Genomic DNA, 26,738 nt, shown 5'->3' on the forward strand with positions numbered 1-26,738 from the left:
CTCACTCTCACCTGCACCAGAACATACTGGCACTCCCCAGGGAATAGGTATTTGAGCCCGTCGAAGGTGAGGTAGTGCGCCATGCCAATGGCAGAGCACGTGGCATCACACACGTGGTCCGTGCAGTTCCACTTCCGGTCCCGACAGACACTAGGAAGAGTAATGGCCAGGATGACCAGCTGGATGCTGTGGTGTGAGGGGCTCTTCTGGGCATTGGGGAGTGAGAGAGAGTGAAGGAATGCAGATCACCCTGGGGTGCCACCCCTACCCTCCAGGAAGCCTCTAGAAACCACACCTGGGAGGTGTGGGTGTGGGAAGGCAGTTCACAGTCATCAACAGTCACATTTTTAGAGCACAGGGCCGAGGAGGAGAGAGGGAAGCCATGCTGCTCTCCTGTTACAAGGGGGAAAGGGAGGCAAAGAAGCAAACAGGTCACCCATGGGGATGGGGCAGCCAGGGAGAGACGCTCTGAGGACCGCCTGCTGTGGATTTGATGAAGTTCAGCCTCCCTGGAAGATGCCTGAGAGTGGCCATGGGGTCTCTATAGAAGAGGTACACTGAGGTTGTACTCTGAGGTGAATGGGGAGAACGAGACACAACAGCAGGAAAGTTCTGAGCTGGGAAGACAGTGATCGACCATCAGCTTCTGCCAGGAGAGGTTTTGTGGGTACATAGCTATATTTAAATCTACAGTGATTTGCCCACTATCACGGCGCCCCATCCCCCCACCACCCAGTAACCAGAGCTGACATCAGGAAGCCCACTCTGTGCATCAGAGGTGGTAAGCTCAGACCCAAGCGATAGCTAAGCCCCTTCCAGGTCCCAGCCCTTGCTGCCTCTGTCCACGTTCAGGCCTCCCCCTGAAGCTGTGCACAGCCCAGAAGTTACAGCATGGTGAGTGAGCAGAGCAAAGGGCCAGTGAAGGGTGGCCACAGAGAAGAAAGAAGAAAACCAGCTACGCTCAGAAGGTCCTTGGTGAACCATGCCATTACAAGGACATTTACAGTATGCTAAGGGGACATTCTGAGGCCAGAGAGGGAACCTCCAAAGCCCATGCCTTTTGGTGGCTTGGCCACACGCGCAAGGATTCATAAGGGCCACAGTTCTTCTTGGAAACGCTACTCTCCGGGAGACTGTCTGTGTAGGGTGAGCACAGGGGAGAATAAAGATTCTCCCCCACTTTACAGATAGCGAAAAAGAGGCACAGAGAAATGGAAAAGAATAACCATGTTCCCACAGGGTGTTAGAGGCAAGTGCCAAAGGCCCTGTGGCCGTGTCGGCCCCCACATTCCCACTCTCACTAACCCCACCCCAAGGGCTCCAGTCCCCACCCAGGAAAGCCTCTCCCAGGCCTCACCAAGTGTTGCAGTCAATTTTCACGGTTTCTCCTGGGGCGTACTCTCTGCCTTGATGGAAGCAGGGACACCTTTCCAGAGCCACACACTTGTTCTCATGCCGGACCTAAGGGAAAGGAATCCAAATGTCTTGGGGGCCATAATGAGGGCTGGGCCCTAGAACCCACACCCAGGCTGGGGCTCAGCAAACATGTGCCCCCATCCACACAGATGCTTCCTCGCTCAGCTGGAGACACTCCGTCCACCCTCTGCCCTCATACCCTGCTGGGACCATGGTGAAGACTGGTAACCTGTGGCCGAAGCCCCTGGAATGTGCATATCATAGACCCAGTAATTCCACACAGAGGATTTCTCCACAGGGAACAGACTTATGGACAATATATATCTATCAAAACTATACACACACTCATATATATACATATATGGATGTCAAAAAAGACTAGAAGGAAATACAGAAGTTCCATCCGAATGGAGGGCTGAGATAGAGAAATAGAGGATTTTTATTTTCGTCTTTGGTTTTTAAATTTTTTTCCCAAATGTTCATCAGTGAGCCTGTATTATGTTTACAACAGAAAAGATGGACGATATATTTAATAAAATTTCAATACATTTAATGTGCTGGAGATGAAGGCTGCATATTGGTCACAGGCAGGAATGTGCCAAAGCCAGAGTCTGGGGGCTTGTTGGAGCCCCGCAAGCCCACTCCTCACCCAGTCCCCCAGGATTCTGACACCCTCCATGGGGTATGCTCTGCTTCCTGCCCTCCGCCCATGAAAAAAGCACTATGTGAGCGTGTCATACTCCTCAGGGGGACAAAAGAACTAAGACCCACTGGCTCCAGTCCAAACCCTCTGACCCCAGTGTGTAGACATGCTTCTGTCCCAGCCCCGTGGGGTGACAGGGCAGCTGTGGCTGTCTGCTCTGGAGTGGCCTAATGGCAGGTGATCTCAAAGAGCCCTGGGTCACCCTCAGGTGAAGGGACCATGGCACTTCTGTGCCAGAGCTACCTAAGGGGTGAGGAGCTCCTGGTCTGTATGTCAGGATCCGTGTGCTCCAGTCACTCCCCAGACAAGCCTGAGATCCCACAAGGCTCTGGGAACAGGGCAGCCTGGGCCTGAACAAAGGGCTTTCATGTCAGGAACCATAAGCTAAAGTAGTGTGTGTGTGTGTGTGTGTGTGTGTGTGTCTATGTTGGGAGGGGATGGGAAGAACGACCTCCACTACTTCACCACTACCTTCATCCAACCCTAAGTCCTCAACACTCAAGGGGTAGGGTGGGAGCTCAGAGAATGAGAAAGAAGCAGGTCCACCATGTCCCGCTCTTGGAAGACAGTGAGCTTAGGCGCCCAGCAGAGAAGATGGCAGCTTGGGAGGCACAGGGAGGAGGCAGCCTCTGTTTCTGCCACAGCCTTCAGAAGCTGTCCCAATTAGGGTTCATTCCCACATATCCATCCCCCACCCCCAAGCTTCATCAGCCTTGACTTAAGTCTGAGGCCTGCCACCTAGTGGCTACTCTGAGAATGACCGCTGCATCGGCTGGAGAACCTTGACGTGCTCTCCAGCCCCCACATCTACCCATGATGGAGACCAGACAGTAAGTCTCCCTATTGGAAACATTATTATTTTTTTTAAAGATTTTATTTACTTATTTGACAGACAGAGATCACAAGTAGGCAGAGAGGCAGGCAGAGAGGAGAAAGCAGGCTCCCTGCTGAGCAGAGAGCCCAATGCGGGGCTCGATCCCAGGACCCCAAGATCATGACCTGAGCCGAAGGCAGAGGCTTTAACCCACTGAGCCACCCAGGCGCCCTTATTGGAAACATTATTGAGACAAACGTGATGCACAGAGATCGATTCCAGGAAACAGAGCTCTGCCCACCTCACCTCACCTCACCAGAACATGCACTACCCCTTCTCCTTTGAGCAGGCTGAGTGGAGGATCCCATACCTCCTGGTCTGCATGCTGGCTGTTTCTACCTCTCTCCAGGATATTCAGCCCATTGACAAAAGTGCTGCACACCCAGGGCTTAGGTAGCCCCTCCCCTGGCCCATGGGTGAGTCCAGCCCCCTTCCAATGGACATAAACTTAAATGCCAGCTTGGTCGTGAGATAATGCCACCACTGCTGCTCCCATTTCCTCCTTCTGCGCTCTCACTGACAAACCACAAGGCTCCTCTTTGCCCTGACCCATGGATGGATTACAGTATTAAAATAGGAACTTGGGGGTGGGGGCGCGCCTGGGTGGCTTGGTCATTAAGCGTCAGCCTTCAGCTCAAGTCATGATCCCAGGGTCCCGCCTGGCGCTCCCTGCTCACTGGGAAGCCTGCTCCTCCCTCTCCCACTCCCCCTGCTTGTGTTCCCTCTCTCACTGTGTCTCTTTGTCAAAAAAGTGAATAAAATCTTTTAAAAAAAATAGGAGAAATTTTGTACTGGAGAAAGACTTCTATAGACAACAGGCATGTGGAGTTAGATCCACAAGTGAGAGCTAGAGAGGGGACAAAGCAAAACCTTAAAAGGAAAGAAGAGGGTTTCCAGGCCTCACCTCAGTACAGGCTCTGACTTGGGAGAGAAGATCAAATAACATCAGTTCAGCCAAAAACACCCAGAGAGTCCTAAAGCATTAAAAAAAAAGAAAAAAATCCCTGGAGACTGAAAGATAAAGGCACAACACAGGGGATGAAGAGGATAGAGGATCCAGATGAGGACTGGTCAGACACATAGGGTAAGTCAGGACAGCAGTCCCCAGCTGGGAAAAGTCACTTAGAATCACATTCAAAATAAAGTAAACCATCTCTGCCGAGTGTTTGTCCCTTTGGAACACCAGAACGATAATAAGATAAAATTAACAAATGCCCTTCCAAGACTTGAGAAGAAAACAGGCAGAAATCATTGTCACTATTCATCAACTTGGGCCATCTTGAGGAAGAATGATTCATGCTAAGAACATGGTACTAGGTATTGGGCAGCTCCAAGAAAAATTATGAAGTAGAAAAAAATTGTTTTTGTTACTCTTCTCTGAAAAGGCACCATCTTCCCCTTCACCCCACCCAGCCTCCATGCATGAACACCATACTGACCCATTCTCCAAAATCTTTTTTTTGCCTCTCAGCTATCCTTTGTTCATTCTCCCTATCCCATCAATACTTCCAGCTCAATGCAGCTGATTACAACTAGGTGTTTGCTACTGAGGCAAGAACCTGATTAAATAATTCACACTAAGGTGTGAATGACTTCCTGTGAGAATTTAAATTTAAATTTAAATTTTAAAAAGCTGTAAGCTTTTCTAAAACTCTTGTTAACCAAAATGAATTTATGCTCACTTTATGTCAGTAGGCCGGATTAGGTGACCAGTCATATAAGGAGTAGAAGATATTTTTAAGACAGAGGGGCTTTTGGGGCCTTTTAAAATTACATCTCATAGGATTTACAGTGCCCACATGTGAGGCCCACCCCCAATGGACCCTGGAGCCCCAAACTTTACATTTCAAAAAAGCAATGCCAGAGTCTCTTTAGTCGTCATACTGGGCCAGTGAGAAAAACAAGCATGAAAGGACCAGAGAGATGAATACGTTTCCTAGCCGCCAAGGGCTTCCTCGTAGCAGATGAACTAGGTACCAGCTAGGAAAGTGTCACTACTAGATTTCAGAGAGTAAGTCAGCATGCCCCACACTGGGATGCCACACTATCCAAGACCACCTCTCAGGAGAGAGGGAGGCAAATAGGGCTGAAGGATTCCAGCCTGGGAATCAGGAAACCAGGATTTCCAGGATAGAACTATGTAACCTTGAGTGGGTCTGGTTCCTGTCTTTCCTCAGACTCCCATGTGGTAGAAGGGGCAGAAACCCTGAGTCCTTAGGGCTCCTTCTCACTTCACCACTGGATCCTGCTCCTGAAGAGAATTAACCAGAGCGGCTGAACGAGTGAGCTGGGCAGTGGGTTGTGCTTTGCTGCCACCTCGTGGTAAAAGTGGGTAATATTCCAACAAAGACAAATCCACTCAATTTTTGAACTAAAGAAAAAGATGGAAATTTTTCTAATGCAACCCCCTTATTTGATTGATCTCAAGGGCCTCCGAATATGGACACCAAGGTCTTAAAATTGCTCCCGGTGTGTGATAAATTCCTATAGCATCTCTCCGTTCATAATACAATTCATAGTTTTCCTCCCCGAGCTTCTAACAGCGGTCATCAAAGTACCACTTACTAAGCAACTTCCATGACCCCGCCCCTGTCACCACCAGTCCTCCCAACCGCCCTTCTAACCCAGTTTTACAGATGAGAAAAATTAGACTCAAGGATTTTAAATGACTTGCCACTCCATTAAGTACATGTCAGGAACCAGGGTTCACACCTGGAAGGACGGGACTCCAATTCAGTGCCCTTCCCACTCAACTCCTCCACTAACCATTTACCTAGGAGGACACTGGCCACGTATCAAAAGCATCCCTCCCGGCTTTGTCCTGTGCAAGGAGACCTTTGCACCAGTGTCGGGAGCAGACAAAGTGGCCAGGAAACCCCAGCTCTAAGCAGATACCAAGGCCGGGCACAGACTGCAAAGAGGAGGGACCCCCAATCCATTCCCAACATTTTCAGACAGTTGCTGGTCTTACAGTGGACACGGAGCCATGCCTTGTACAGACAGAGAGAGGCAGTCTTCAACAGTGTGGTCCCCTGGCCAGTGTCACTCTGGATAATGAGTATGCAAATGAAGGGCACTGGGAAAATCCTATGGCAATTGGCCTGAGTAATACATCACATCTGTGGAATCAAATAAAAATGGGGGGGGGGGCGCCCATTTTGTACATATTTTGTATGTCCTTGCTTTCTGTTTCTTTTTTCTGGTCATTCATTGCTATTGTATCTACAAAAGCTTTAGTCCACGACAGATCAAAAATTTAAGAAAACGGGCCCTTCTTGGCTCTCTCCTGTGGACAGGAGGAGGTCGACAGAGCCTCCGCGAATGAGACTTGGTTATTTACAAAAAGAATTGAAGCTATCCCTACGATTCTACAACCCCTTCGGGCCCACAGCCGATGCGTGAGGAAGGCAGAACAGGAATTATATGCCCATGTCACAGGTAAGGCAATCGAGGCTCAGAGAAAGAACAAACGCTCACCCCAGGGGGAATGAAGCCTGAACAGAGAATTCAGGCCCTCTACCCTGTTCCTATTCAGGTGCTCTTTCTGCTCTCCAAGATCTGCCCCCCAGCAAAGAGCTCCTTCCCCACCCTCACCCCACCCCGGTCCCCTGGTTGAGTGCGTAGGATGCAGACTCCTGACCTCTTCCCCAAACCCTCGGTCCTGTGCCACATCCTTATATCTCCCCTGGAGGACAGGCCACACAGAGAAACACCCCTGGGTAGGATGTCTACACCATCACATGGGCCCAAACAGCTCCTTTGTCTTTGTATTGTGGCCAGGAACATGTGTCCAGTGCAGCGGCAAGCCGACTGCGCACCTTGTAAATCATGGACTTTTCTGCTCTGCTGAATCTAGCCTCAACGATTTGCACCTCTGTTGGCATCCTAATGAGGCAGTTGTGAAAATAAGCCAATCTCTCACACTCTGAGCTTTTGAGCATTGAGTCCCCTGAAGTTGAGATTAGAGTCACCTCGCTGTAGGACAGACACCTAAAGACTGTCCTCAGAGTGTGTGCCAGATGTTTGGGGAATGCCAGGGAGCTCCTGGTGTGCCCATGTGCTGTGCGTGAGGTCTCGCTCCCCACTGGGGATTTGGGACCATGATAGACTATTATGGTTATTATCTGAGATGATCGTCCTGTTTGCTTCATTGAAAAAAAAAAGCGTTATTTAAAAGAGTCTCCCCTGAGCGATGCCCCTTCTCTTGCCAGAGGCTTCTCTGTTTCTTTGTTGTTGTTTTTTTCAATATTTTATTTATTTGACACAGAGAGAGAGAGATCACAAGTAGGCAGAGAGGCAGGCAGAGAAAGATGGGGAAGCAGGCTTCCCGCCAAGCAGAGAGCCCGATGCAGGGCTCAATCCCAGGACCCTGGGATCATGACCTGAGCCAAAGGCAGAGGCTTAACCCGCTGAGCCACCCAGGCACCCCCAGAGGCTTCTCTAATGTCTGGAGAATTTCTCCTCCAGGTACAGTGAAGGGACAGTCAAATAAGAGGCCCTCAGGATAAAAAGAGCAATGCAGAAGCTTCCTCTCCCTGTCCTATTTCTTGCCACTATGCAGCTCTGAGGCTCCCCTCCTTATTTAGCTTCCTTGAATAGCCACCTCCTGCAAAGAAGACCTTCTAGGTCAGGGGTGCTCCCAGGCCAATCTCTAGCTCCCCCATTAGAAAAGACAGTTCAAAATCATCAGGGGCTAAGGCAGAGGGGAACACCCCAGGCAGAGTGAACAGCTCATCTCTCTGTCTTGGAGGACAGCTGGAGGGAAAGGAGATCAGTCACATGCCCTGCACACCCCCAATACACAACCCACCTGACGGCCACTGATGATGGGTCCCGGTTCCCTCCACAGGATACTGGCAGCTCCCATGGCTGAGGACCTCACCCCTAAAGCCAAGGCCTGGGCATCACTCATGCCCTGTATAGTCATATAGGACAGCCATCCTACCCCCTCCCATATGGCCTCTCCAACTCCTGCCCCAGGCCCAGCTACTTACTTTGGGTACAAGGGAATCAGAGTCAGGAAAAGCCAAGAGACATGAGGCTTTTGAAAGAGAAAAACCCAGAAGTTACATCCTTCAGGGTGACAAGAATAACCTATGTATGCAGCTGTCCCCTCCCCACCTTATCCACAGGAATACATTCCAAGACCCCCCAGTAGATGGTAAAAATCACAGATAGGACTAAGCCCCATATATACTGTTTTTTTCCCTATATACACATACCTATGATAAAGTTTAATTTATAAATCAGACACAGGAAGAGATTAAGAACAATAACTAAAAATAAAACAGTTATAACACTACACTGTAGGAAGAGTGATACGAATGTGGTCTAAGCATCTTACTATACCCACTCACCCTTCTCCTTCTGGTGATGATGTGAGATAATAAAATGCCTCATGGTAAGATGAAGTGAGGGGGATGGTACAGGCACTGAGACACGGCACTAAGCTACTGCAAGCCCCTGCTTCTGGACCCCAGCGGACAGTGGGTAACTTCCACCGTGGGTAGGGGAACAACCGACCATAATATATGTGTACAAAACTGACCCACAAGCAGACTTGGGAGGAAGGCAAGGATCTTGGGCACGCTCAGACCCCTGCCGCCAGCAGCCGTCTAGAACCAGGTGGAGGCAAATCAGCAGACCTTGGACCATGCAAGGCATGCTGGGAACTGCTGGCCGAAGGCTGTGTGTCTGTTAAGAGCTAGCCAAGACCTTGTAACTCACTTCCCAGGTGAGGAAAACCAGGCTCAGTGAGGGGAAGGGACTGGGGCCGGTCCTTGCTGGTGAAGAGGCAGCAACGTCAACATCATCTCTTGCAACAGAAAGTTCTACACATATATGCAAATGATATACAAATATATGTGTGCCCTCTCCTCTTCATTTGGGGAATGCAGCAGCCCTTGGGAAAATTTCAGGGGAAATGCCAGTTTCCACACATAAGTGTTTTCTGGAAATACTCACTTTGCTTCCTGCGGCACTTCTGTGCACGGAATTCCTGTGTTTTTCTCGGATCTTATCAGGATGGACTCCAGACACTTTCCCACCATCTCCCTTCCTGGCTCTGGCGACTGAGTCAGCTATAGAAGACTGTCACCCACCCCTATCCCAGTCACTGCCTCCACCCCCGTTACCATTCTTGCTTCGCTCCTGTTTCTTCCTCTCTCTGCTCCAGAGCCACCTGGCCCGTGCTTAGCCCACAGCAAAATGCAAGGCTTCCCACCCTCCAAGGCTCCTGGCGGCTCCCGTGGCTTACCATGCCCGGGGGGCAGAGGCAGCCGGAGACGCAGCCTGAGCTCATGCACTGCAGGTCATAGTTCTGGCAGGTTTTTGCACACTCGAGCCCTTCAGCCCTCGGGTTATCGGCAGGGCACACCAATGTGACCATGGGAGGCCGGCAGGACAGGCTCCTTTTACCTTGGAAGTAGAAGAAAGCAAAAGAATCAATGGATCTCCCTTCCACACTGTCCTTGGTCCCCCCACACACATTTGCATCCAGAGACCCAGCCGCCCACTCCCTGGGATCAGGTGCTCCCGCAGGTCTTGCCCTGAGCCAGGCTCCCCCAATGAGACTGGAGGGCCACCCCATCTACTCATCTGAGCCCCTAACCTTCGCCTACGTGGAAGGCATCTGTCCTGCCCTCCGCATCCCCGTATCAGCCCACTCCTCAGCCCCCTTGAACCCACCGCATCATGTTCAAGCATTAAATCAGGATGCACTGTGGAAATGTCCACACCCACGCTCTAAAGGACCTGCATTTGGGTGCTAAAAAGGAACCATTGTGGGCCCCAGCTGGACCGCTCATAAAATTGTCACAACTAATTAAGCCACAAAATCTTTAAGAGGGACTTTGTTTCTGTGCCATCCTCTGCCCAGCCACTGGCCACCCCAGCTGCTCTGTTTGAATTTGCTACACTCTGTCCCTCCACACTCCTCCCTGCCCTCCCGGCTTTGTCATCCTCCATCTGACCATCTCCAATGCCACCCTGTGATAAGTGCATAGTATTATGTACTTATTTATTGATTGACCACACACCTACCCACCCCCAGAATACCAGCATGTATGTTCCATGAAAGCAAGGGTTTTTTTCAAAAGACTTCACTTATTTATTTGAGAGAGAGAGAGCACAAGCAGGGGGATTAGCAGGCTAAGGGAGAGAGAGCAGCAGGCTCCTTGCTCAGCAGTGCTTGATCCCAGGACCCCGGATCATGATCTGAGCCAAAGGCAGATGCTTAACCGACAGCCACCCAGACAGCCCAAAGGAAGGGGTTTTGTCTCCTTTGTACATGGATCTATCATATCTCCTGACCGTGGGCACCTACCACGGGCCGATTGAATAAATGATGACAGGAGGGTTGCTACAGCACTTTCCTTTCAAAAACCTGCGTGTGCTTCACAGCATATATATCTGACTATATAGAGCACTTACTATCTCCTGTGGACAAGTTCCAGCCTTATTTTTACACAGAAACTTTGTTAGGAAACTGAGACCCTAAAAGATTAGGTGGGCCTTCCAAATTGCACAAAATTCTAGGAGCTTCCTGACTTATTTAAAAAAAAAAAAAAAAAAAGGCACCTTCCAGGGACTATAGGATAGAAAAAAAACAAGAGGGTGAGGACACAAGCAACCGCCGGAGAGCGGGGCAGGACTTAGTGACCCTCAGGTCTCTTACGGACTGAATGTCTTGCCCCCCCCGAAATTCACATGTTGACCCTAGAGGTAGTGGTGCTAGGAAGTGAGCCCTTTGGGAAGTGACGGCGCCATGAGGGTAGAGCCCTTACGGGTGGGATTCATGCCCTGAGGAAGAGAGCCCACAGAGCTCCCCAGCCCTCTCCAGCCTGTGAGGACACGAGAAGTCTGCAACCCTCACCGGGACCTTGCTAGCATCTGACCTTGGACTTCTAGCCTCTATAATTGTGAGAAGTACATTTACAAGACAAAGACAGAAATCTGTATTTCTTATGCTTAAACCGCCTAGTCTATGGTATTTTGCTATGGCAGCCTGAACAGAAAAAGACAAGGTCACGAGTTCTTATTTCAACTTCTGAGCTGCCCACGTGCTTGGGATCTTGCCTCAGCTCCAGGCTGAGAGATGCTCCCCAAGCAATCACACGGGACAGCCTGACTTCTCACCCAGGGCGAACTGGAGAACAAAGGCAGAGCACACACCCGGGTCGCTTGGAGAAAAGGCAGAGAGAGGTGGTCAAGCTGGACATTGAAAATAGCGCATGTATCTGCCTAAAGTCATTCCTCTCCTTCTACTGGGTCAGTCCTTTCTAAGCAAAGATCCATTTGGAAGCCAATTAGTTGTCCCTGAATCATAATGTGAATATGGTCCCACCAGTGCTGGGCCAACCACTTCCCCTTCTGTGCCTTGTCCTTAAACTGCATACCAAGTATGAGGACCTTCAAGCTGAGAACAAAGGGTCCAAGATCCCTGCCTTCAAATCCATCTGAAAAGTTTTCTAAACAGACATCCTAGTCATTAAAGACTTAAATGTGAGAACTGAAACCATAAACATCCTTGGAAAGAGAAGCAGCAGTAATCTCTCTGACACTGGCTATAGGAACTTTTTTTCTAGCTAGGTCTCCTGAGGCAAGAGGAACAAAAGTTAAAATGAACTATTGGGACTGTATCAAAATAAAAAGCTTCTGCACAGTGCAGGAAACAATCGACTTGGGAGAAGATATTTGCAAACGACACAGCTGATGAAGGGTTAGTATCCAAAATATATAAAGAACTTACGCAACTTGACACCCCCAAAACAAATATTCCAATTAAAACATGGGCAGATGACATGAACAGACATTTCTGCAAAGAAGACATCCAGTGGCCAACATACTCACGAAAAGATGTTCAACATCAATCATCATCAGGGAAATGTCAAAACTACCATGAGATACCACCTCACACCTGTCAGAATGGCTAAAATCAACAACACAAGAAACAAGTGTTGGAGAGGATGTGGAGAAAGGGGAACCCTCTTACACTGTTAGTGGGAATGCAAGATGGTACAGGCACTCTAGAAAACAGCGTAAGTTTCCTCAAAAAAAATAAAAAATAGGATTACCAATAATTCCAATAATTCTACTACTTGATATTTACCCAATGGTAATAAAAACACTACTTCAAAAAGATACCTGCTCCCCTGTGTTTACTGTAGCATTATTTACAATAACCCCACTACGGAAGCAGCCCAAGCGTCCACCCATAGACAAATGGATAAAGAAGAGATGGTGTATAGATGTACAATGGAATATTATTCAGTCATAAAAAGAATGAAATCTGGCCATTTGCAGCAACATGGATGGAGCTAGAGAGTATTAATGCTTTGAAAAATCAGTCAGAGAAAGACAGACACCAAATAATTTCATTCATATGTAGATTTTAAGAAACAAAGTCGCAGAGGGAAAAAAAGAGAGAGAGAAATAGAAACTAAGAAACAGCCTCTGAACTATAGAGAAAGGGCTGGTTACCAGAGGGGAGGTGTGGGAGCACGGTGCGGGGCGGGGGGAATGGGGATTAATGAGTGTACTTATCATGATGAATAAAAATAAATTAAAATGATTAGGTAGATAGATAGACAGATATCCTTGTCAGCATGTCTGTGGGCAAAAGGAAGCCAAGGAAGGAGCCAAGGTCGCCTATAATCAAGGCGACCAACTTATAGCTGCCCTCTAGGTTAAGGTCACCATGGGCAAAACAAAAGTCCCACTGAATCCACCTTGCAGAGAACTCAATCTTTCCCCCTAAAATTCCTCCTTGCCTCAATAATCTGGATATACACATGCAAAGGCACGTCAAGGTCTGAGAGTCAGTTATACAGACACAAACATTGTGTCAGTCCTGACCCACGCCCAAATGCATGAACACGTGGGACAGAGCAGCCCAGCGAGGAGATGGAGAGCCCAGTACTCACTGCGGTGAGACAGGGGACTGCTGAGCACGGTGTCGGGCAGCAGGCTTCCTGGGGTTCCGCTAGTTGTACAGTGCATGAAGCCATCCTCACAGTAGCTGCAGACAGGAAGGTCAGAGCCCAGCTTTGCAAGAGCGGAGACCCTGGCCAACTCCTTTTCCTCGCCTCCCGCTCACCCTCTGACCCCTCCAACTCAGGCAGTCTCCTAACTCAATGGAAACACAGCCTGCTGGGGCTCCCAGCAGCCAGTGTTACCAATCCTAATGGAATGTCTTCAGTTCTTTCCTTACCTGATCCCTTTTAACATTATTCATCACTGTGACTATTCTGTTCTACTAGAAAAAGAAAAAAATCCCTCCTGCTTTCCTCTTACCTTTCTGGTTGCTCCCTTAGGCTCGGCCACCCACCCCCTGCCGCTGGCTCCCCGCTTGGCTCTCTCTTCTCACCCCGTGCTGTCATCCACAGCTTCTAGGACAGAGATGACTCGCACACTCACATCAGCAGCTGGGATCTCCCACCTTGAACCAGAGATCCATACATTCAAGCACTTACAGGATCGCCATCTTGGTGTCTCAAAGACTTCAAACTCAGTATGTCCAAAACTGACCTCATGATCCCCCCCAACCAAAGCCAGTCATCCTCCAGCGCTTGAATTCATTATATGATACCACCATCCATCCACGTTCACAAACCAGCAAACGAGGGGTCAGCCCTGCCATCACCTTCTCCCCACCCCCATATCTGGCCATCACCCAGCCCTTGGACTTCACCTCCAAAACATCACTGGCACTCAGACCGACTTCTCGAGCCACCACTACTTCTCACCCAGACGAAGCAGAAACTCTGAACTGATGGATACAGACCAAATCCCTAAGATGGCATCCTTGGCCCCATGTGCTTGGAACCCCTCCTGCCCTTCCTCTAGCCCATGTCAAGCATTCATAGACCACATACTTCTCTTCCTCCTACCCTCGTGCCTTTGCGTGCATTGGAGTTATTATCTGGTTAACATCTCTCTCTCTCTCCATCACTGGACTATGAGATCTAAGAAGGTAGATGCCGTGACTGGTCTTGCTCATTATCTCCTCAGCAGCCAGCACAAGGCTTTGCATAAAGTACTCAATATACTTTTTATATTCTTTTCTTCCTCTCCTCCAATCCCAATCCCCTCCCCTCACACGCACCACTATTTCTATGATATTGGTCTCCTAAAGGGCTCCCGGTGATGCCTGTGTCCTGGTGTTCACACACTTGTGTCATCTCTGTTGCACCAAGATTGGTCCATGTGACCAACAGGATGTGGCAATGGTGACATACCACATGTCACTTAAGATTAGGTGATGAAAGACTATGGCTTCTCTCTTGGTGCCAGAGATCACTCACTCTGGGGAAACCAGTTCACAAGCCACCCAGTGGAGAGGTCCACAGGGCAAGGAACTGAAGCCTTCTGCTGAGAGCTGTGTGAATGAGCTGGGGCTGGAGGCTCCAGCTCCCTTTGAGGCTCCAGATGATTCCAGGCTTAGGAGCCAACCTGAGCCGAGCCACCCATCCAAGCTGCTCTGGCAGTCCTGACCCGAGAAACTTAGAGGGAGATTATACATGTTCACTGTTTTCAGCTGTTACATTTGGGGTTCATTGTTTTATGCAGCCATAGATAAAGAAAACTAATACAATCTTATTCTGTTTAATGTATATCTGCCTGAATGTACTCTCATAAAGTGTGTTTATTTCACGAGTGTGTATGTTTAATTTACACAAGCAGTGTTATCTCATATATCACACTGTTTGGCTGTTTTCTTTAGCACCATGTGTTTAAGAGTCAACCCTGCCAGAGAGCCTGGGGGACTCTGTCAGTTGAGCGTCTGACTCTTGATTTCAACTCATGTCATGATCTCAGGGTCGTGAGATAGAGCCCTGTGTTGGGCTCTGCGCTGAGCGTGGAACCTGCTTAAGACACTCTCTCTCCCTCTTCCTCTGCCCCTCCCTGCTCTCTCTCTCAAAAAAAAACAAAAAACAAAAAAACAAATCCACCCTGCTAATACATACCTACTTGCCAGGGTCCTTCTAAGGCTGCCCGGCCCTCTACTGTTTGCATCCACTACATTTTACATATATACCCTCCCATGGATAGACATAGATTGTCACCTGCTCCTTGCCACAGCAAACAAAGATGTGATTAACATCTTCATACATGTGTTCTTAAGAGCCAGTGTGAGAATTTCTTTAGTATACACACACCAGAACGGAACTGTGGGCACATCAAGGGTGGATATCTAGTTTGCATAAACTGTGCCAACTGCGCTCCCAGGGGCAGCTGACCTTGCACTTGAAGGGAGCAACGCACCTTCCAGATTAAGGAAGGCCAAGAGGCTGGAGAGGGGAGGAGTTGGCAGGGGTCAAAGAGCATGGGCCCTGGGAGACCATCTTGAGGATTTGGTCTGTATCCTAAGGCCTCCTGAAAGGAAACTATTAAGAATTCCAAGCAGGGGAGCACCTGGGTGGCTTAGTTGTTAAGCCTCTGTCTTCGGCCTGTGTCATGATCCCAGGGTCCTGGGATCGAGCCCCATGTTGGGCTCTCTGCTCAGTGGGAAGCCTGCTTCTCTCTCTCTCCTACTCCCCTGCTTGTGTTCCCTCTCTCACTGTCTCTTTCTGTCAAATAAAAAAATAAAAATCTCAAAAAAAAAAAAAAAAAAGAATTCCAAGCAGAGGTATGACATCATCAGCTTGAGGTTTTGAAAAGCTACTGGGTTCTCTGAACCAGGGTATGTCCTACCTATAGCAGATTGGGGGCCCCATATTCCACAGTCCTGCCAATACTTGGCATTATCCAGAGTTCCAGTATTTCTACTCTAATAGATATGAGTAACACTCACTGTTTTAATTGTACTTCTCTGACTGTAATGATTTCGAACATTTTCAATGTGGCTGCTATTTAATCAAAATTAAACCGAATGAGCAAGAGAATCAGTCCTTCTCGACATGGGCACATTCAGAAACTATACCCTCTGGTTTTTAGCTAACACTCGATTTACAGATATCCTCCCCTAAATGTCTGGTCTGTCATTTGGACATGACCCAAAAGCTTAATTTTTGGGCACCTGGGTGACTCACACAGAAAGCATCTGGCTTCAGCTCAAGTCATGGTCCCAGCATCCTGGGATCAAGCTCCACATCAGGCTGCTTGCTCAGTGGGGAGTCTGCTTCTCCCTCTGCCTCCCCACTGCTCCTGCTCTCTTTCTCTCTCTCAAATAAATAAATAAATAAATCTTTAAAAACAAAAGCTTAATTTTATTTTTAGAAAGAAGAAAAGAAAAACCTTGCAGGAGGGTTTACAATCAACTCCTGTCCCAGATCTTGGGTTTGCAAGAGGGCAAGCCCTCTCCGGGGAGGCCCATTCGATGACCACCCAAATGGCCTGAAGACACACGCTAGCCACAGGTGTTTGCCCTTCCTACCACCTGTTGTAGGCGCCCCCAGCATGCATCCATGGGACTCATGATCGTCTGAAGAGTAAATATAAAGAGCCACAAATGGGCCCTGAGTTCCCGTTGGCTCCTACTGTCTGGAAAACCCAGTTTTCTAAATGAAGTGGAGAGAGAACAGCCACTAGCTTTCAGCCCTGGTGCCTGAAGGGAAGACCAGAAAGAGAAGGTTTCCACATCATGAAGAGGTCACTGATGCAAATCCCAAAGACAGCCTGAAGCCAGGGCTATTCCCCCCAAGCCCTATTCACCCAGGGCCCACGGTAGGTACCTCATCTCCCACCTTCCCTGTGGGACACTAGCTGCTCTCCAAGTCACCCCAGCCTCCTACCCTCCAGCTGCTTTCCTCACCATGCTACTGCAACATGGGGGCCCACCATGACCTTCTGATCGCCAAATCCAGCTGCCTACTCTTCATGTAATATGAAAAGTTCAAGAGTCCCTGGGTCCTGTCACTCGCTAAATGATTTGGGAAAGCGAAAATCTCTCTAAGCCTCAAATTCTTTGCTAAAAAAGCAATGCTTGACTCCTAACAACATTGTTTTAAGGTCCCAGAGAGAAACACCCTAAAAATCACAGCCGGACAACTGCAGTAAAACGACCACTGGGCGAAGGCCCAATGTTCAACCCGACAGATGTTATTACTCCCCTGGTCCCTTCACTTCCACAACAGGGCTCTGCCCTAGTTATGCCCTTTTGCTGGCCTTTATCCTTTGGCCTCTCTCATGGGGTCCTCTTTCTCCTGCCCTGGTCCTTTAAACATCCCCCCAAGCTCTGGACTCAGTCCCCTTTCCTGCCCCTTGGCCCACGCCCTCCATGAACCTCACTACTCCCATGGCTATCCCCCCTACCTTCACACGAATCTTGTCCAGACTCAAGATCTACCCACACCTATCATTCCTGTGACTGTTTCCATTTACTCACCAACGTGCCTTCTCAGTAACTCAGTCATCTGGGCTGAGACCAAACACGTTATCTTTCTTCTACCAAAGAGGAGCCCTCTTGCTCTTCCTGTCCTCCCTTCTGGTCTTCTTGGCATTCCAGTTCAGAGTCCTGGGGTCACCTTCAGCAAACCTCATCCCCCCACACATGCCCCCAGTCTGTTTACTTCCCAGGGTCTCTGGCGTCTGTCCCCTTGCTCCATTTCCACGACTGGTATTGGCCCAGGGCCTTAACACCTTTTGACCAGATTGTGTCCACTTCTTCCCACAGCGGATCTCCCTGCCTTCATGCCTCTCAAAGATTCCAGAACGCACTGATGCTATCTGCTCTCTGTTCAACACCTCTGAGGTCCTCACTGCCTACTGCTCAAGTCCTCACCCTACCTTTCAAAGTCCCTCAACATCCCTCCAAGCTTCTCCTCCCTCTGACAGAGGACTTACCTTAGTGATGGGTGAGGCCTCTTTGTGGGTTTCAGTCCCTGGGCATGGGCCTACCCCAAAGCCCTCATCTCATGGGCCCACCCCATGCCCACTGTTAGAATCCTCCTCAAACCCAAAGCTACCTCTTACACCGAGTCTTCTCCAACTGGAAGCAATCTGCCTTTTCCTGAATAAGTAGAGATTTTTTATGTCTCCAAAACGGCAAGTCTACCAAACACAATGTTCTTTCATCTCAAGAAACATTGATCGTACCTATTTCCTACCAGAAGTATGTTGGGTGCTGGGGATCAGGGCCTAAGATATGGTCTCTACTCTTGGGGAGGTCACGGTCCCAAGGGGAAATAGAACATATTGTGCTGAAATCCAACTCCGATGACAGCCACTGCTGTACTCTGAGCGTAAAAAACCTTCCTTAGGCACAGGAGATCGGGAACAACTGTAAATTCAACTAAGTGAGCTTCATTACCAAATGCAATGTCCAGACCTTGTTTGGATTTTGATTTGAACATACCAATTCTACATAAAACGACATTTGGAGATGGACAGGAAAAAGTGGACACGGGTGGAACATTAGGTGTTATCAGGAATTATTGTTAACACTTAGCTTGATACTACGGTCACTTTTTTTTAAAAAGTGCTTATCTATTAGAAACACAGACTTAAACATTTTCAAATGAAATGACGTAAGAGCTGAGATTTTCTTTATTCCAGCCAAAAAGGAGAGGTGGGGATACATAAATAAGATTGTCAAAGTGCTGATCATCGCTAAAGCTGGGATGGATGCCTTAGGGCTCCTCACACTATGCTCTCTCCTTTCATGACAGAATATTCCAGAATCAGGATATGTGCTTTCGTTTCCCTACTAGACTCTCAGCTTCCTTGGGGCCCGCAGTGTGTCTTGTTCACCTTCCAGCATCCAGGGCAGAGCATGTGCCAAGGAAGCATTTGCCCAACAAATGCTGTGTTACCGGTTTCTCTCATGGCTGTGACGGCTCTGCTGAAACTGACTGTGACCGAGGCCCCGGGCAAAAGGCCACAAGAAGTGCATACAGTGGGAGCTATTTTTCAGGCAATGCAAGAAGATTGAGATGCCATGCACCAGGGAGGCAAAGCTGCCGCGGTCAGTCTTCCTCTGGCTCAAATGCCCTTGCATGAGAACCCTGCCAGGAGGCTATAGTGGAGGGGACACTTACTGTTCTCAAAAGGGGAAGCAGGCAAACAGGAGTTGGCAATGAAGCCAAAGCAGTCTTGCTGGTAGCCTGTTCTAAGTCCCCACGAGGTAAGGAAGTCATTCGAGCTGGGTGAATCCCTGCTTTGCTTCCGACCAGCTGTGCAACTCTGGGTGAGTCCTTTCCCTTCCTGGGCCTCAGTTTCCCACCCATGAAATGAAGGACATGGAGGACCATTTCCTTTCTGAGCTCTGCCACTCCTGGGGTCTGCAGTCCCACCGCTCATACTTACCACATGGTGTGATGGTCTGAGAAGATGTCTTCAGGCTGAAAGATCTCGCCATCATAGTAGCAGGGGCACTGGGCCTTGGGCACACAGTCTCCCCTCTCATCCAGGTACAGCCCTGGGGGGCAGAAGCAGCCTTCCAAGCAGACCTCATCGCAGTCCTCATCCGGGTAAGAAAGGGAGCGGCAGGTCATGTTACATGGGGTCCCACACTGCAGGTACACCTGGCCCGGTGGGCAGCTCAGTGCTGGGAGAGAAGGGAGGGGAGGAAGGCCTCAGTGGAAGCATAGAAGCACACAGATGCCAAGGACTGGGGTTCTGGGACTTGGGGTGCCACCCTTGCAGCTGGGACTCCAAGTAGAGCTCTATGATCACTACCTTCCTTTCCCACTCTGAGCAAAACTGCGTTTTTAGGTTCACAAACGTCTCTGATAATAACAGATGCACATGGATTCCCCTTTGCTGAACCTGAGGGCTCCCACCTTAGCAGTCTCCAAAGCCTTGAAGCCTGGGACATGTAGAAATTGGGGGGATGTTGATACTGTGACTATTAAAAAGAACTGGGAGCGGCCGGGCAAGGGCATTTCTCCCCAGATAAAGATCATTAATTTAACCCCTACTGTAACCCTGCTCTTCACACAGCTTTTATGCCTTTTACGCCTCTCACTGAGCTAGATCTCATGGCCCCCATCCTACACGGAAGAAAAATCAACGTAAGCTGAGTGACCAGTCAAGATCATGCTTCCCAGGCAGAAGCTGAGGCAGGATTTGAACCCAGTTCTCCGTGACCCAAAAGCTCACGCTCTTCACCATTATGCCCTAAAAGCAAACTGTCCCTAAGGAGCCGTGCTTTGGAGGACAGCCGCAAAGAGCCAGCCGCTGTTGAACCTGCTCCAGCAAGGCAGGTAGCCCTGCCTCCCCACTGCCCTCACTCTCCCCGGCCTCCCACAGAAAGACAGCACGGTGTCCAAGAGCCAAGAGGTCGTGGGGCCAAGTGTCGCAACACAGGGAAGTAGATGGGTTCTGTCTCCCAAATTCCTGGGTCTGAGACCCAGTTCTGCCACTAGTTACTACATGATCTTGAGCAGTTTCCTGGCTGGAAGGGACTCATACCCGCCTGGCTTGTTGTGAAGGCTGAGCGAACCAACCAGGCCAGAGGCAGGCCCGGCCTGTGGCACACGGTCACTGCTACTTAATCACTGTGATGACTGGGGAAATGCAGCCTGAGCTCTGAGGGGTCCCAAAGGGAGGGGCATGCCAGAGAAAGGCCTAGGCTGAGGAAGGCCTGAAACTCCTGGGATCTGGCCACTGCACACACTCCTGGGAGCACCCCAGTGATGAAATTCTTTATTGGGGTGTGCAGGAAGCCCTTTACCCCTTCTGCAGGCATTCCCGCTGCACACCAGTTGCTGTCCAGGAAGTGAGGGCCTCACTCTGAGGACACTCCTGAGACCACTGGAAGCCCTGCCCTCTCTGTTAGGATCCACTTCTACAGTAGGAACCTACGGGCAGCACGTGTCATGGGAGCTGTAACAGGAAGACCAGGCCATGAGCCCCGGACATGGGGGTGGGAACATCTGGGGAGCCCCTGCGGCCTCCGCCTCCTGTAAATGCTTAGGGCTCGGGGTTTGAGGGTAGCTGAGAAGGGAAGGGGCTCCATCGCCATATTAGATGTGGATTCTTCTCTGAACCAGCAGAGAGGCTGGGTCAGTGGATGAATATTTAGAGCAGGGTGGGTTAAGATGGGGCGTGTTGGGTCATAAAGATGTGACTCACTTTCAGTCCACTAAACCTATGATAATAAGGTCACATTTCACCCATTAAGGAGCATTTGGAGCGGAGAGCTGACTTAGATCCCTGTGAAATATCTCTTTTGGCCTTCTTCTCCAGAAGTGGTACACACCTCAGCGTAACAGAAGCGTATTGTGCGTCCACTGTGTACTGGGGCTGTGCTAGGCTCATGGATGCAGAAATGGTAAGACTTGGTCCCTGCCTACAGGGAGCCTGGGCTCTTGCCCAGTTATAAGAAGAGAAAAAAAAGGGTGTACTTCTCCCAGATCTCCTCCCAGCATCCCAGAGGAGCTACGTGAATGGTCCTTGCTCCCTGAACATCCCCAGTGGGCGTGGTTCTTCTTAAGGATGGAGTTAGTGGCTTAAGGAGCTCTGTTCATTTTTCAGGAGGAAAATGCCCATACTCCTTAGGTTTAGGCCTCCCGGGCCTCCTGGCCAGCCTTTTCTCTGGTTTACCTCGAAGTAAGCCCAGAGATCCAGAAAATTCCTTCCCACCTCCCCTCAGATTTTTTGCCTCCCTAACCAAATCTCAGCCTTTTCCATCCTGTTCTGTTCTCAATGGAGGTGAAGGACGATGGCTCTTTCAAGATTACTGAATATATTGGTAAGCCCTCAGCCTCTGGGACAGTGTCCTAAATTAGGAAATCCTTCAGATGCTGCAGCACACTGATAATACAGAATTTCTAATGCTGGTGGACAAACAAACCATTATATAGCAGACAAGCATATTCACGAACAGTATGCCATTTACTCCTCACTACTCTGCCTAATTTCTAAACAGCAAACCCCGAGGCTGAAGCTATGGCATGGAGGGAGAGACGAAGAGTTCAAGGCCACAGAGCAGGGAAGTCAAGGGCTGGTTCCAGAAAGGCCTCAGATTCTCCTCCTCTGGCTGCTGGCCATGAGTCTGTGTCGTGCCAGGCCCAGAGGGACAGGGAGCACAACAACATGCCTGCATAGACATGGTCCCTTTCGTCCTTACTTCTGCCTCTGCTCCTCTTTTTTATGACCTTGCTTAGACTCCAAACATGAGATGGCACTTAGGCCCCAACCCTTCTAGAAGGGTCTAGACACTTCTAGAGCTCCCTACCAAAGCTTCTTTTCAAATACATGATATGAGATTAGGGCCTTTCACCATTTCTCATAGCTCCTCTATTTTCCTGCTTCTGCCAAAACCATGGACATTTTTGTCTCCAAGCACATCCTAAAAATCACTCTAAAATTCAGAATATTTATGACACCTCATCCTCTCAGAATATCCCCCTCATTTCCCCAAATCACTACTACTGTCCCACAGTGGAATAGCTCTTTTTGGCCAAGATGGAGTCTTTTTAAGGCCTGGTCAAGTACACGACCTCCAGAAGGTCTTCCTTGGTTGCCCCTGACTTAACCTAATTATCTTTTATTCAGTGTGGTAGTCACCTAGCAGGGAGGCAGTTCCCACCTATGCCTCAAGAGGGAAGAAGGTTCAGTCTTTAGTTACACCACTGGCATTGCCTGACCATGCTGGGCCAGCCAGCCTGTGTTATTAGAGATTTGGACCAGGAGTCCACAGATGGTTTGCCTGGAGTTATAAGGAAGGACTGGTGTGTGCATTCCCCTACTGCCTTCGTGAGACCCTCCGGGATGCAGAGACCCATTGGAATCTGGGACCTACTCTCTCCTCAACCTGGCCATACACGTATTGAACTCTAGGTGGCAGCAGCCACAGGAAATTTCTGCTTGGCGGGGACTCCAAGGTTCTGGACCTCCAGGTAATGGGGTGCAGCTTGAGCTCCTAGGATAGGCCAGAGTAATCACACTATCCTGTGGGAGAGCCAGTCCCCACCACCGCGTCTTGCTGGAGATGGAAGAAAAAAAGAGGCTGCAAATGAAGAGTTCTCAGGATCCAGGCTTGCTGAATGCCCTTGGGCCCAGTTCTGAATGCAATAATGCAGAGACAGTGCCTAGAAAAGGACCAGCAGTACGCAGGGCACCCGAGGAGGGCTCGCCTGGGTTGTGTGGGGACTGGCGGGGAGGGAGGGCACCCACCACAGAAGCTGGGCTCCCGCCACCCGATGTGCACGCCTCTCCGGGCACAGGCTGCGGCGTAGTTGGCCAGGGCACTGCAAAGGCAGTCTCTGCCATCGGAGCAGGAGCAGACGTCGTAGCGGCAGTTCTGCACATAGGGTTGAGGGCCCACGGCGCGGTGGCAGGCCTCGAACTTGGAGGATGTCAGCAGGGCGCACGCCTCCTCTGCAAACCTGGCTGCGGCGGGAGAGAGAGCAGCGCAGGTTTGGCCGAGGCCCCGCCCCTCGGCGCCCAGCCCCCAGAGGGCCAGGACCCGTCTGGGCTCTGAAATCCCCCCACCAGCTCCTCCCTTGGCAGCTCTCCCCACAAAACAACCTCACATCCCTCTGGAAATCACTGTGATTTTTCTTCTGCAGCCAATAAACTCTCCTAATTACATTTGGCTTAAATACATAACAAACTGCATTTCCAGAGCACACGCCCACTGACAGAAGGGGGAAAGTTCCAGGATGGGCAGGGTAAGAGGGGGAAATTAATGCAGGCCTGAAACGTTGCCACAGATAAATCTGCAAATGGCCACCCCAGAACATTAATCTTCCGATAATTTAATTCTGGATCTGTGTGGCTGCTGCGCCAACAGACTGAGAGAAGGTCCAGGGACAGGAAGCATGGACTGTTCTCTTCTTTCCCAGGGTTAGACTCATGGAGTGGGGGGTGGGGGTGGTGAGGGGTTGCGCAGTCAAGGGACTTTGAAGAATAAACAATCCAGATGGAGATCATCAAATGCTGATGGTGAAAGCCAAGGGCCCCTGTACCCTAAAGTGGGTGCACCGTGCCATGGAATGCACTGGAAGCCGGGCGACCTCGGGGTTCTGCAAGGTCCCCCGTGCCCCCCGCGGGGGCTTGCATACTCAGGCGCGGGTTGAGGCTGCAGGGATCACTGTGCTGCTTCTGCCGGTCTTCGCAGTCCCCGTGCAGTTTCCAGGCGTTCCCGAAGTCTTCCACCAGGGGCTCCGCCAGGCCTGCGGGCGTCACGAAGTCGTCACCCCTGTTGCCGTTGTAATTCCCGCACAGGCCGCACGTCTTCCCGGCGTAGACTGGGGACAGCTGTGGGGAGACGCACACCCCTTTGGAGCCGCGGCTGCCAAAGCAGCCACAGCTTCCCCTCGGCTAATGAGGTGGTTTTCATCAAAAAACGCTCCCCGGGTGAAAAATAAATACGAATTTAATAAACTGCAGCGGAAGCCTGAGGCTGTAGAGGTGGGGGGGGGGAGCCAAATGGGGTGTAAGCTTACCACCAGCAACATCCCACTCTTAAATCATTAAGAGTCAGAGAGCAGCTGGGCCAGAAGGGACTTCAGAGATCATCTAGCCATTTAAAGACGGAGAAACAGTCCCGGAGAGAGAAAGTGACTGGCCTAGGGTCACAGAGGTAGTGGCAGAGTTAGGACCCGTAGCTGGGTCAGGTCCCCATCCAGCATGCTCTGTGCCTATCAGAGGAGATGCTCCTGCCACAGGGCCCTGCCATCCAGGAGAACCAAGTGCAAAGAGCCTTTTACGGAACACTTATATCGGTCACACATGTGGGGGAAGAAGGTCCCTTGTGGTCCAAGTAGTCTCAGAGCTCACATTTGGTGACAAAGAACAACACTTGCCCGTCTGGATTCGACTCAGCCACTGGGTGTCATTGGAGAGAAAACACCATGAGCCAAGGAGGACTCTAGGGGCTGTAATCAGAGAAGCTAGGGTCAGCAAGGACTCTGGGGCAGTCTACTGTGGGTGACCAGGATGGTTCTGGGGGCAAAGCTCTAGGCCACCAGCAAACAGTTTGCTCTCCATCCTTCTGAACCCAAAGTGCACTCTCACGGACAACTTGGAAAGTCAAAACTGCCTTTCATACTTTACAAGTGGGGGCTTCCACCAGTTTCTAGTAAGAGAGCCCTGATCCAAAGACAGAGCCAGGGCCGGGACCCCAGAGTCCTGACTCCTACTTCGCATGTAATTAACATGGCCAGACAGCCTTCCTGGGTTGAAACCATTACGCGGTAGGACTGGGCCCCGTATGGTCATCTCTAGAAGCCCCTTCCAGCTTCTAGCTACGACTTCACAGGATGCAGGATGAACAATCTGGTGGAAGGTTCCAGACCCATATAAAACGTACCCAAGGAAATAGCATTAAAAGAAAGAGAATAGAGTGATGTTTCCTTGTTTGCTTTACAAATTTTAAGTATTGCCACTCTAGGCATAGAGACCTGCCCTGGCCTCCCTATTTAAAATGTAAATCCTCTGACCCTGATACTTCCTGTCCTTCTTGCTGCTTTATTTATCTCCTCCGGATTCATCACCTTCTAATATATGATATAATTTACTGCTTGGTTTGGTTTCTTGTCTGGCTCCCCTGAGGGAAACATAAATGAAGCAGGACAGGGTTTCTTGTCTGTTTTGTCTCACTGTTGCAACCTCGGCCTCTCAAATGTGACTTTGCACATTCACAAGGTGCTGTGTTGAGTCAATGATGAACAAATGGCTGAGTTCATGAATGAATGAGGCTCTCCCTAGGACACAGGCTGAAACATCATGCTAGCAGTCAAGGCCAGGCCCCAGCTGAGCAGCTAAATCGGTGGTATCTTCACTCCACCACCCGTGCCTCAGCACCCTCCCCTCCCGCTTCATCCCCAGACTGAGTGCCCTAGTGCCCCACAAAGTCCCTCTGGTCACCCCAGGCCTCCTGTCCCACCACCCCCCACTAAGACAATAGTGTCATCCATTCCCTCAGTCCCTTTGGCTTGACTCAAGGGTAGGCTCAGCCCTCAGATCAAGAGCACCTTTTCCGGGAATTGGGAGGTTGTGGAGAAGGTGGGATGGCCATTGGCAGGGTAGGGGAGCACCCTCCCTGAAGACCAGGGTACAGGAGGTGAGGGGGTCAGGAGACCTGAGTTTTCTGGTCCTCGCTCTGTCACCAAATGACCACAAGACCCAGGGTGAGTTCTTTCTGGTTCCAGAAAAGGATTTTATTTCTAATTGCAAATGAGCAGCTGACAAGATGTTCTCCAAGATCTTCCTGCTCTATGATCTGTGGTCATAAGGTTTATTTTTTTAGAAAAGAAAAGAAAGTCACTAATATGGAACTTTCTCCAGGACTCTAAGACAAGGGAAAGAATATGGTATCATGAGGACAGAGGAAACCAAGATCTCATCAGGAATGCCCTAATGCCCCTGCCAGGATTATACCAAGGGCCTTGTGCCCCACAGGACCCCCGTGCATCAGAAGGGACTCTCCAGGGATCCAAGGAATGATCTAGGGCAGCAGTTCTCTAAGTGTGGCCTTGGGGATCTGTTGGAGTTGGGGGTGAGGGATCCCCGAGGACTTGTGAGGTGTCCATGAGGCCAAAACTATTTTCCTAATCATCCAAAGACATTATCTGTTTTTTTTCCTCTCATTCTCTTACAAGTGAGCGGTGGAATTTTCCAGAGGCTCCATGACACATAATGTTGCAAAAGATTGAATGCAGAAGTATATTTGTGACTCCAGCTGTCTTCTATTAAGCCATCCATTAAAGAAATTGGCAGAAATGTAAAACAATGGTATTCTTCTCACAACTTATTTTTGTTTTGGAAAACATGATTATTTTAAAAATATATATATTGTTTATATTAACATGGAGTGGTTTTATTAATGTTATTTTTTGTTTGGTTTTTTAAAAT

At 49.7% G+C, this 26,738-nt stretch overlaps 1 protein-coding gene across 1 annotated transcript in view; it reads right to left on the reverse strand.

Annotated features, from left to right (window-relative positions):
• The window catches only part of VWF (von Willebrand factor), a 135,488-nt gene that overhangs the window by 60,853 nt on the left and 47,897 nt on the right, over positions 1 to 26,738 (reverse strand). Inside the window, exons 14-20 of the mRNA XM_047739853.1 lie at positions 23,945 to 24,140; positions 23,055 to 23,270; positions 19,239 to 19,479; positions 12,917 to 13,011; positions 9,250 to 9,410; positions 1,358 to 1,461; positions 12 to 150 (exon numbers count right to left, since the gene is read on the reverse strand). Of these exons, the coding sequence (XP_047595809.1) occupies positions 12 to 150; positions 1,358 to 1,461; positions 9,250 to 9,410; positions 12,917 to 13,011; positions 19,239 to 19,479; positions 23,055 to 23,270; positions 23,945 to 24,140 (1,152 nt within the window). The remainder of the gene's footprint in view (positions 1 to 11; positions 151 to 1,357; positions 1,462 to 9,249; positions 9,411 to 12,916; positions 13,012 to 19,238; positions 19,480 to 23,054; positions 23,271 to 23,944; positions 24,141 to 26,738) is intronic.

This window comes from Lutra lutra, chromosome 8, assembly GCF_902655055.1.
Source record: "Lutra lutra chromosome 8, mLutLut1.2, whole genome shotgun sequence".
NCBI classification, from domain to species: Eukaryota; Metazoa; Chordata; class Mammalia; order Carnivora; family Mustelidae; genus Lutra; species Lutra lutra.